The sequence below is a fragment of the Pongo abelii genome, chromosome 11 (genome assembly GCF_028885655.2).
Source record: "Pongo abelii isolate AG06213 chromosome 11, NHGRI_mPonAbe1-v2.0_pri, whole genome shotgun sequence".
Classification (NCBI taxonomy): Eukaryota; Metazoa; Chordata; class Mammalia; order Primates; family Hominidae; genus Pongo; species Pongo abelii.
The window spans coordinates 144152288-144164434 of record NC_071996.2 but is presented as its reverse complement, the minus strand read 5'-3'; the positions used below and the strand labels follow the sequence as shown (position 1 = coordinate 144164434).

The 12147-nt window shown below is 47.5% G+C and overlaps 1 protein-coding gene across 18 annotated transcripts in view; it reads left to right on the top strand.

Moving 5' to 3' along the window:
- ANKMY1 (ankyrin repeat and MYND domain containing 1) overlaps positions 1-12147 on the top strand; it is a 100365-nt gene that overhangs the window by 1444 nt on the left and 86774 nt on the right. For 12 of the 18 annotated variants that reach the window (XM_054550114.2, XM_054550109.2, XM_054550113.1 and 9 more), the window contains exons 1-4: positions 1637-1786; positions 2310-2472; positions 4644-4833; positions 6651-6794. In XM_054550114.2, coding sequence (XP_054406089.1) covers positions 1651-1786; positions 2310-2472; positions 4644-4833; positions 6651-6794 — 633 coding nt within the window. In that variant the 5' untranslated portion in view covers positions 1637-1650. Of the gene's footprint in view, positions 1-1636; positions 1787-1844; positions 2126-2309; positions 2473-4643; positions 4834-6650; positions 6795-12147 lie in introns of those variants that run through there. The other 6 variants (XM_054550110.1, XM_054550119.1, XM_054550115.2 and 3 more) reach the window with 3 other exon arrangements.

Sequence of the window (12147 nt, the reverse complement as noted above, 5' to 3'; positions counted from 1 at the left end):
GTCTTACCAGCATCTGTTTTCCACTTCCTCCACCCTAAGGAAGGACTCCAACTTTCCTAGGATGGAGGAGTGGAATTCCTTTTTTTTCCCTGGCGTTCATGGGAGCCATTGATTAGGTTGGGACATTGTCTTCCTCCACCTTCTAGGAGTTGGCTCTGTCTCTGGCCAAAAGTAAAGGCCACACTCCCGTGACTGCTCTGGGAATGAGCTTGGTGTCTAATAACCCATGAAGGAGAGAGCACTTTGGAAGGCTCCTCTGTTCTCTCATGGCCATAAGGGGAAGCCAGCCTTGGGTGAAAGCAGAGGAGACGGGAGAGCCAAGCTCCTTGATGCCAGTGTTGGGCCACTGAAATGAATCAAACAAAACCTGAAGTCCCTCCTCCTCCTGGACTGTTTCATGAATCATCATCACCGTTTATGGTTGGAGGATGGTTGAGGTGGGTTTTCTGCTCCAAAGCCTGCTACTTGAACCATGATGCTCCCACCCCATTGAGGTAATAATAGATTGGGAACCAATTCATCATAAGTGTCTGCTTCTCATTACCACACTTAGTCTGGGCCAGCCTCTGTCTCCTGGACTTGGTGCTAGTCCCCCACAGTGTAACCAGAATGTGCTTGCTAAGAACACAGGGTTTCTACGTGTTGGTTCTGACTCCTTAGCAAGTTGTAATTCACAACTAATGTGGGTTGTAAAATCAATTCTGTGGGTCATGATCAGCATTTTAGTTTTTAGAGAAATAATAGACTACATGAAAATATTAGAGTGCATGCATGTAGTATGGTGAACTTTTAATGAAACATTTTTCTGAGTGGTTTGTACCGGGTCGTGGTATAAAATGAGATTTTAGAGAGAAGTGAACTCAACAGACAGGCACTGGCGTGTGGAGGCAGTGCCCCTAGAACCCCAGAATCCTGGCCCAGCTTTAGTCCTTAGTCCCCGGAAAGCTAGCCAGTGGGGAGGGCCAGGGCATCGGCTCTTCACACCCCCTGCCCTGTTCTCAAAGGCAGTCTGGGTTGAGAAACGCAAGCCCTGCACTTCCAAGAGCCTCTCCCCTCTTTGCAGGAAGGCCCAGCTGTTTCCCACCATGGTGCCTCTGTACATCCCAGTCCAGTTCTTGAAATGCGCTCTGTAGCCTGGAGAGCTCCTGCGCATCCTGTGAAGCCCCATCAGGAATCCTCTCTCCTGCAGTCCTTCCCCGAGACCCTCGGTCAAAGACAGCCAATCCCACTTCTCTGCGGTGACTCCTGCGGCCTCCCTCATCTCGTTCCCTCCGCAGGCCTCGAGTTCGTTCCCCTTGCACCTTCCACATTTACTGAATGAACAAAGGCCGGGGCTGGAATCAGGCAGGGCTTGAGCAAGCCGTGGCTCCACGTGCTAGGTGATCAAGTTAATTAACACTTGGGCCTCAGTTTCTTCAGGTGTCCCACGGCGCTCCCCGTGCCCCCATCACGGGAGTGTTGGGGGAATTTGGCGCTTTCTCTCCCAGAGGTACTCGGCCCAGGGGTTGACCGGGTAAGGGGAAGGCTGGCACCGAGGCCCGCGGGGTGTTGGCCCTAAGCCGCTGAAGTCACAGAGGGCGGGCACGCCCGGAGGCGGGGCCGGGTGCGTCCTGGCGCTGGGATTGGCGGAGCCGGAGAGTGGCAGCGGGTATGGGGGCGGGGCTGTCTCCAGGGAAACGCGACGCTCTCCGGAGGCGCAGGGCTGGCGAGCAGTCGGGACGTCTGCGGTGGCTGCAGTACCGTCGGTCTCCCTGCTGTCCTGCGCGAGCTCTTCGAGCCTTGCTTGGTGCGGTCTCGCGACAGGGGCGCTGGGAGCCGGGGCTAGGGAGATCCTGGAGCTGCGTGGGGCGGCGGCGGGGGGGCTAGGCTCGCGGTCCCCACCCCAGGGAGGGGCCGAGGGGCTGGGGGTGTGGGGTTAGGTGGGCGCGGCGTCTCCCGAGCCCACCCTCGAGCGCTGGCTTCAGAGGCCCGTGGCTGAGACCCGCTGTTAGCGGCGCCTCCTGGGCGATAGTGGGTGCGGGCCTGGCCCGGCCATGTGGCCGCGACCGCCCTTGCTGTGATTCCCGCCCACGAAGGGACAGGGACACCTGGGGACGCGGGTGAAGTTTACCCATGGTTCCGACAGGTCTCCTTGAGGACTCCCAGGGATGGTGGGCCGGGGCCGGTGGGTGGCGGTCCAGGCTCCGGTGCGGTTCAGGGAGGGGCTTGGGTTCTCTGAGGCTCAGGGGCCGCGGGCGGGGCCTTGGGCGCCCTCCGAGTTCCCGGCGGGAGCCCTGGGGGCAAATGTGCGGTCCTGACATCGCTTGCAGGTTGGAAGACCACAGACATGGATGGGGGCCATGCCTCCTTTAGCTTAGAGGACGAAGTCTCTGGGGCTGGCAGCCCCCAACGCCCGCTAGAGGGGAAGGGCGGTGAGACCCCAGCTGCCGAGGAGCCGGGGTCCCTGAAGAACTATGCTGTCTTCGCCACAAGGTGCGGGGGACCCTCCAGCAGGGAGGTCCGACCCTGACCCGGGGCCCTGGGTTAGCGGGGATTTTCCTTAAGGCAAGCAGTAAAAATCGCTAAACTGTGTTACTCCCTGAGAAATTAGTTTCTGGAGAAATCTGAAAGCCTCAACACTGTATCAGCAACCACTGAGGAAAACGATAATAGATGGTAATTGGAACCTTCTCGTGTCCCTTCCTGCCTGCACACTCTGCCACCCGTGTCGCCACCTAGTGGAGGGAGGGAACGTTTGTTTCCCTCACGAGATGGGGCTCCCAAGTTGTCTCCATCTTCACAGCTCTGTTCACAGCAAGGGCTGCTTTGAGCCAGGGGCTGCCCTGGAGTCTCACTGCAGCATCTCACGAGGTCCCCCTGTCACCCCATCGTGCTTGTCCCTGTTTGTGGGCCTCGAAAACTCAGTCCAGCCCTGGCCCAGTGTGATGGGTGTTGGGGACCAGCCTCAACACCACCCGTAGAGTACCCAAAGTCTGGTGGGGACAAAGGATTGAGAAGAGACAGGTTAAGAGTTGAAAGGTGGGGAGCCCGGGGGCCAGTTGCAAAATGGAGGCTGCAAAAGGCTCAGAGCTCTGGTCTCCACACTATTTATTGAGTACACTTAGATCTGAGAAGCAGATGTTCAGGGTGAAACAGTGAAAGGGTGGCAGTGCGTCATAGGTGTAATCTATAGCAATAGCGGTTTAAATGAATCTCCTTTGTGCTCAAACATACTATCTTTAACTTATCAGAGAGTAGCTAGTGGGAGCGGGCTTAACTAGGAGCCTGCACGTCTGTCCACATTCCAGTGCTTCAGAGTAGAGTCTTTCTCCTTGAACACAGTGTTTACAGATAAGACAGCGGATCTCGCTCTGGGCATGGGAACATGATGGCAATTAGGAGGCTTTCCTCTTCAGAGGCCTCTTGTGGCTTTCCACAATTTATTGTCCCATATTTTCATGGTCTGTTTATACAGGCACCCCACAAGCCCTTTTCCCACGAGCCCTTTGCCCAACAACGGGCTTTGGGAGGTGGCTAGGTTTAGATGGGGTGGTGAAGATGGAGCCCATGATGGGATGAGTGTACCTATGAGAAGCGGAAGAGCCCAGAGTTCCCCCATCCTCTCTCACTACCATGTGGGGAGCCAATGAGAAGGCGGCTCCACAGGCCGGTAAGAGGACCCTCCCTAGGCAGGGACGCTGCCGGCACCTTGGCCAGGGATGGCCGCCCTGCACAGCTGAGAACTGAAGGCCCTTTGAGATGCCCCGTCATCTGTGGGGGTCTCAGATGCTCCGTCCATCTGGGGGGGAACTGAGATGCCCTGTCTATCTTTCATGGTCGGAGGCACCCCATCCACCTGTGTTGGTCTGGGATGCCCTGTCCTTCTGTAGGGGTCTGAGACACCCCATCCACCTGTATTGGTCTGGGATGCCCTGTCCTTCTGTAGGGGTCTGAGACACCCCATCCATCTGTGGAGGTCTGAGGCGCCACGACTTTTGTGGTGTGAGATGCCCCGTCCGTCTGTGGTGGTCTGAGATGCCCCGTCCATCTGTGGGGGATCTGACACGCCCCGTCTGTCTGTGGATGCCCTATGAGTTACGGCAAATCCACCCTGGTTTGTGCTCCTTGTTGCAGCATACTCCCCAGCCCTGCATCCATCCATCTGTCCACCTATCCACCTGTCCATCCTAGTATCAGCTGGCTGCCTCTCGAGCTGCCTTCCGACCTTCCATGGGTCCACATGTATGGGCAGTCTGCTTTCTGTCCAGCTTGGGGCTGGCACTGCTGGCCCTTGAATGAGGACCCTGCTGTGGGCACCCATGTCCTGCAGGCAGCTGGAGTGGGACAGAGGGCCATCGATCTCAGGAGATGCCGCCAGCAGGCCCGGGCTGGACAGGCCGACTGGTCCAGCCTCTAGGGACTGGCAGCATCTCTCCTATCCGTTGGCAGCCTTACTGTGCATTCTACTTCCTGTGTGGCCTTGGGCAATCGCTGCACCCTCTGTGCCTCGGTTTTCTCTCCTGTGGAGTGGGGATGCAGCAGCACCTGCCCCGGGACTGTAGGATGAAATGAGATGCTGGGTTGTGCTCGGGGGTTGTGCTCAGCAGTCACTGAAGGCACTGCAGCCATCTCACTCTTCCCTCCTTCTGCTCCTGTCCTTTTAGGGATGTTTCAGCAGCCCCTGAGAAGGAAGAGGAGGAATCTGAGGGCCTGCTGAGGGCGCAGGACCTGAGGGAGTCCTACATCCAGCTCTTCCAGGGTGTGCAGGAGTGGCAGGATGGTTGCATGTACCAGGGGGAGTTTGGGTTGAACATGAAGCTTGGATATGGCGAATTCTCTTGGCCCACAGGGGAGGTAACTGCTTCCACACTTTCTCCGCCTCCTCCCCTAGGGCCTCTGGTGCCTGGCCTTTCTCCTTCTAAGAGTGATGGGACAGGAACTTTTAGGCCCATCAACAGGAAGGATGCTAGGCTAAAGTTTTTCCTCCTTGAGAAATGTCCAGAGAAAAGCATCTTTCCCAACTTCCAAAATCACACCCATGGTTTGCTGGGGTCCCAGGATGAGGTTTGGGAAGCTGTGACTTAAGAAGATAAGTTCTTATTCTGGGCAAACGTTTTAAAATTATGAATTACCATAGCGACTCGTATATTTACCTTGGTGAAATTGCTTGTGTCTAGGCTTAAGCAGAAGGCAGCGAATGTTCTAAAAGACAAAATGAGAACAAGTTTTGCACCCCCAGGCTAGGTCCTGAGCCCACATTCAATGCAGCTGAAACTGAAAAGGCCTCTGTTGGCGCTTGCCATGGAAAGTCCAGGGGTGAGGTAGCCTCAGGCCTGGCTGGATCCAGGATTCTAATGATCTAACTAGGTCCTCTCTCTTTCCATCTCCATGAGGGGGTTCTAAGACTGACCTTGTTCCATCTGCCCAGACCCTGGGGGTGGCATCAAACACCCCTGGGAAAGAGAGAGGCCCCAGCAGGATGCTGGTCTGACTTGGGGATGCATGAAGTGGTCAAGTGCATCAAGGGTGGGGCAGGGGTAAGGCGTCCTCTGGTTGGCCAGGCCTGGCCCAGGCGCTGCGGCTGGGTCCCTTGGGGAATCCTCTTTGTAGGGAGAGGTTATTTGTTGTCAGTAGAAAGGGAAGGGACACTAAGCTGTGAAAACTGCCATGCCCTTCATGTCAGGGTCAGGTCTGGGTGGACTGTGAGCATGGATGGCTGTGCGGGCACTCCAGGCCCATCCTGTTTCTGAGAAAAAGGTGGTGCCTGGCACTCAGCATGAGGGTCTCCTGGCTGGAAGCCCTTGTCATAAATGTCACATTCTTTTTTTTTTTCGAGATGGAATTTTACTCTTGTTGCCCAGGCTGGAGTGCAATGGCACGATCTCAGCTCACTGCAACCTCTGCCTCCAGGGTTCTAGCGATTCTCCTGCCTCAGCCTCCTGAGTAGCTGGGATTACAGGCATGCACCACCACCCCCAGCTAATTTTTGTATTTTTAGTAGAGACGGGGTTTCACCATGTTGGTCAGTCTGGTCTTGAACTCCTGACCTTAGATGATCCACCTGTCTCAGCCTCCCAAAGTGCTGGGATTACAGATGTGAGCCACCACACCTGGCCAAAGGTCACATTCTTTTTCCCTCTGGGGGCCTTTTGTAGAGGGGCAGGCTCTGACACACTCACTCCTGTTGTTTGTGGAGCTCACGTGTCCAACCAGTGCTGAAGAGTTATAAATCAGAGTCCTCCCCTGTGCCTACTGGGGCCCACAGCCAACTTCCCAGGGCCAGCCTGTCACCTGTGAACCTGGCAGGGAGCTCAGCAGCATGGGGCTCCTGAGTAGGGACAAGACCCTCCAAACCTAAGGTCAAGGTCACCAGGGAGAAGGCAAGTCCGTGCTCTCCTGACTCAGGATGTCTAGGCAGTTTTAAGCCTTGCCACAGTCCCCAGCCCGAGGAGAAGACAGAGAGGGAGCCTGGCTGTCAGGCTGACTGCCTGGTAACCCCTCTGGGTGCTTCAGTTGCCGACTCTAATAGTCGCATGCCAAGCATCCCTGAGTTCTGCCACAGCCCCGGGTGGTCCCCATTCATTGCCAACCAGGCATGTGGCTCGGCCTCTAGGGCATCCCGTCAGGTTCTGGAAGAGCAGCAATTTCTCACCAACTTCTCCATCTCACAGTCATACCACGGGCAGTTTTACTGGGACCACTGCCATGGCCTGGGTACCTACATGTGGCCAGATGGCTCCAGTTTCACGGGCACATTTTACCTCAGCCACCGAGAAGGCTACGGCACCATGTACATGAAGACACGGCTTTTCCAGGTGAGGGGGCTGCCATGTGTTCAGCTGGGGTCAAAGTGGCTGTGTGTGTCTAAGCCACTGGACAAAAAGATATTTAGGTCCTGGGGAAGTTTATTTAACTACAAGTAGCTTTTTTACTTTTAATGATTAAAATGGTACCAATAATAAGGGTATAGACAGAAAGTAAAAGCCTCCTTACATTTTATTCCCCAGAGGGATACTAGCAAATTGTTATATATCCTTTAGATTTAAGAAATGCACGTGTTTATTTTTAAATATGTAAACTGGATCACTGTACACATAATGTTTGAAATGTGCCTTTTTAAATGGAGAACATGCCTAGTCTTTCAAATACAGATGCCTTTCCCCCTTTTATTACAGTATAATTTACAGTAAAATTCACCCATTTTAATATATAGTTCTGAAATTTTTGACAATTATAGGGTTGTGTAACTACTACTGTAGTCAGGATATAAAAACAGTTCTGTCACCCCCAAAATATTGCCATGGCCTTTGTAATAAATGTCTCCTTCAACAAACTGTGGCTGATCTATTTTGGCCTAGAATTTTGCCCTTGTGAGAATGCCATATTAATGGTGTCAACAGAAGAAAACAAACTCTGAAAAATATTTTAAAGAGGTTTATTCTGAGCCAATATGAGTGGCTGTTACTGAAACACCAGGGGTTCGCTCTAGGTCTTTCTGCTTGCTGCACAGAAAGCCAATCACTGAGACAACGAGTATTGCCAAAGAAGAAGGCTGTAATTGGGAGGTGCAGCTGAAGAGATGGGAGCTCAATCTCAAATCCATCCCCCTGACTAAAACTAGGGGTTTATATATCAAGGAAGAAATGTAATAATGTGTGAGAAAGCAGGAACTTTGGAGGAGTAAGGAAGCAATCATGGTGAACAAAGGGCCTGGAGTCACATTGAATGCCATGGTCTGGTGAGTTTCAGTTCTTTGATACTTTTTGAGGAGTTTCAGCTCTTTGATACTTTTTGAGAGGCCTGAAGGTCTTTCCTGAGGAACGATCTCAGATAAAACAAATTTAAGTTTCAAGCTTTAAGACCAGAAGGGTCAATTTTTATGTTTATCTGGAAGCAACTCTCTGTAGGATTACTGGGCTGGTTTCAGTCCCCCCTTTTTATTTATCAGTTCCTCAACCATGGGGAATCAGGTTGTGGATCTTTCTGGCTGCTCCATGCTGAGGAGGGGCATTGTGCGCAGCTCCATACCATGGGTGACCATGTGGTCACTTAGGAATCAAAGGTTAATCTAATATAGAGTTTTCTTCTAAAAGACAATCTTTCTCTTTCCATTCCCCCACTTGCATCAAAGACAAATCACAGTAGGACAGCCTACTTGCAAAATAAGCGTCAGTTTCCTAGTGCCCTGATTACCCACACGAAGTACAGCAAGAACCGTGGTTCACATAGGCTGTCCTAAACTGGCTTCGCTGGAACCTCTCACAAGGGCATTTCAGTCAAAGCCTTGGGAAAATAACCAGTTCCCCCAACTGTGTCCCATTATAAAATAAAACAGATTCTTATTAAACATATGCAAACAAACACATTGCCATGAATTAAGAATATTCACAAATAGTTTAAAAATTCTGGAGAAATTAGGTAGAGAGAGAAATATGACTCAAATTTTGTTTACAAATGTATACTCAGTACATTTAAAGTATATTTCAAGGTTATAAATAGCTCAAAAGAAAAAACTTATCCTGACTCTGAAAGACAAAAGAAGAATCAGCAATATTAAAAAAAAAATAAAAATAAAAAGTATTACAGTCTTCCATTAGCTCAGTCCATGCAGTCAACTCCTGCTCTGTGTCATATTGGGTTAGCAATGTTTATGAACACATCAGCCTTCCAATTAGTGCAGTGGAAGTTTTCTCTCTCATCTAATGGCACAATCTCCAAAGTTATCAGAAACCTGAATTCAATAGTCCTTTTCAAGAACTCCCCCAAAGAAGCAAGCCCTGGATGGTAGCTGATTATAAGTCACTTTTTTTGAGAAAGATCAAAGCAAAACAACAATTGTGGATGACAAAAGTCTTAAGGCAGCCATGGTCAAAAGACACAGATGACAAGGAAATTTGGTTATTTCTGTGTCATACGACAATTTAACATAATAATCATTAACTATTACTGACAACATATATTTAAACATATTAGAATTTCAAGAATGTCATAAATCCTGGAACACATATTAATAACATGTATATAAATATAACCCAAAGAAAGTTAAATACCACCTCACAATTTACAATGCTTCCTGTATAATTCTAATTTAACAAATAAGCCTAATATGTCTCTCTTGGACTTCAGGAAGCCTAATATCCAAAAAAAGTTAATTTAAGATCAAAAATACTGAATTTAGAACTTGAAAATTTGCTGTTGAAAAGCCTGTCAAATATCAAAGGCTTAAGACACTTGATGTCATAAAATAGGATCACAAGTTACTATAGGACAGTCATTTAGCCAAAATTATAATACAAAAACATTTTCTCTTTGACAGCATACTCAGTTTCCTGAGCAGTAAGACCTAAACAAAAGGCAGCATGACCTGTAATCCCAGCACTTTGGGAGGCCAAGGTGGGTGGATCACTTGAGGTCAGGAGTTCGAGACCAGCCTGGCCAACATGGAGAAACCCTGTCTTTACTAAAAATACAAAAATTAGCTAGGTGTAGCGGCGTGTGCCTGTACTCCCAGCTACTCGGAAGGCTGAAGCACGAGAAACGCTTGAACCCGGGAGGCAGAGGTTGCAGTGAGCTGAGATTGCATCACTGCGTTCCATCCTGAGTGACAGAGTGAGACTCTGTCTCAAACAAACAAAAACAGCATGAGACCAACTAAATCTGTCTCCCTCTCTCCCTCTATTTTTTATTCTGTAGTTTTACTCAAAAGGTAAACAAAAATCTCATCTCTTACATGAACAATTTTTTCGAAAGAGAAAACCATATTTTACCTTTCTATGGTGTATTATTAATGTTAAAGTTAATTTTAATAAAACCTTATAAACAAATCTATCTAATTTTAATCAGTTTAACCATAAGGTACGATTTCTATATACTTTTTATAACCTTTCACAATTTTCTTTCTTTTTTTTTTTTTTTTTTTTTTTGTGATGGAGTCTCACTCTGTTGCCCAGGCTGGAGTGAGTGGCGTGATCTCGGCTCACTGCAAGCTCCGCCTCCCAGGTTCACGCCATTCTCCTGCCTCAGCCTCCCGAGTAGCTGGGACTACAAGTGCCTGCCACCACGCCCAGATAATTTTTTTGTATTTTTAGTAGAGACGGGGTTTCACTGTGTTAGCCAGGATGGTCTCGATCTCCTGACCTTGTGATCCGGCCACCTCAGCCTCCCAAAGTGCTGGGATTACAGGCGTGAGCCACTGTGCCTGGCCAACAATTTTCTATTAAAGACCAGATCAGTGCTCCTAGGAAACCATGTTATTCTGACACATGGACCCAGACACTGGTCTTGCATTAGTGCACTTTTGATACTAATGTTTAATTTATAGAAAAACTCTCAACTAATATTATTCCTCAAAATCAGCCCTTAAAATCTCATGTACCCACCGCTTCTGCAATAGTCCCTGGGCCTAGAGGGATTGAACAGTTTTAATTCTGGCCCTGTGTCTCACGAAAGCAGTTCATTTTGATTGTCTCCTTCTCCTGGGTCTGAGGATGAGGCTTCAACTGGTGTCAATACTATAAAGATGTAGCAGGGATTGGTGCCTTCTTCAGACCCAGGATTCAATGCCCTGTAAGTTAATAGCATAAGGATTACTCAATAGGATATTTATACTGCAGAAAGTCCTATCATTCTCTCTAATATGTTACAAATTAAAACACTGTGATTGGGTGTTTGAGTTACTGCCTGCAGCACTTTAAACCACTGTATTAAAGAGTTAGGTTGCTCACTGCATATGTCTAGTTGCTAGCACTCTAAGGACAGAACTGTGACCGAAAACATCAAAGTGTGGTAAGTCCTATGCTAAACTTACCAAAGTAAGACAACTAACTTTTCTTTCCATCATTTAACCCATTTACTGTTTGCCCCAAGAATACTCATCTCTAATCCTAATGTGACATCATATACATTAGGATTAGAGACAAGTTCCATTTAGAAATAACCCTAAGAAGAGTTTTTTTATTTTATTTTTACATTGAAAATCAGATGTGCTTCAGCCTCAAAGAGCATGTTTATGTAAAATTAAATGAGTGTTGGCAGCGAGCTGCACTTTTTTTTTCCTAAATGAGAAATGGGTTAAAATGATGGTAAACACAAACATAAATTTTGTAAATTCAATATTAATTTCCTTTCTTTTAATCTCCTTTCACTTAAATATTATACAACAAAACAGCGACAAAGTAAGAACAAGCACACCCATCTTAATACATTGTTCTGAAAGTTTTGTATAACTTCTTTTCAGCTATTTTAAAAGGGTATCATCACACATTTACAAGATTGGTTTCTAGATACAGTACTGACAACTGATGAGGTAACTTTCACCACTAAAATCTTCAAACCAGTGCAACACTTGTGCATACTTTGTTGCGAGTACACACATGAAGGCCCATCAGTGATAAATGGCTTAGGATCAAAAATCACTAGAAACTCTCACATTTTTATTATCATTACTTAATCCAAGTGAATGTCACTTAGTTTTAATAATGGTAAACACAACTAAATTAGTTTGAGAAAAATCCCAAATAATATAATTTCTTTAAGGACAAGGCCAATCTTTCCTAAGCATTAAAACTTTGTACCCACATCACAGTTTTTTTTCTCATTACCTAAAGGAAAGATTGGAAACCAACTCAAATTGATTGAATTGAATGACCTTGGAAATAAACACCATTTAAACATTTTTATTCTCACCTACTTTTTCAAGTAACAAAATAGTGTACTATTTCTGCTCAGAACTTGTAAAAATAAGTCTTCTCTAGATTATTTGAGGTAAGCAAAACCAACTACATTTTAATTGGCTGGTGTGCTCTATCAATTTTTGCAGGCTTGACAAAGGTAGTTTAGGAATTCTAGATAAACAGAACAAATGATGACTTGTTAGAAATACATAGGAAATAAAGTGACTATTCACCGAACAAAATACAAGCCTTCCATTAAAAAACTAAAAAGTATCAGTGGTTTTATATATATGTATATATAAGTAAAACACAAAGGAGAACAAAGAGCAAATAACTGAAAATGAAAAGCAAAAACAAGTAAACAGGATACCAATCCCAAATCTTTCTCCTACTCAGTTATCAGTTGACCGTGGATGCTACATGCTACAGTATTACCCAGAGCCTAAAATAACACATAATATTTTGTTCCTTGTACACAAATTAATGTCTTTAAGGC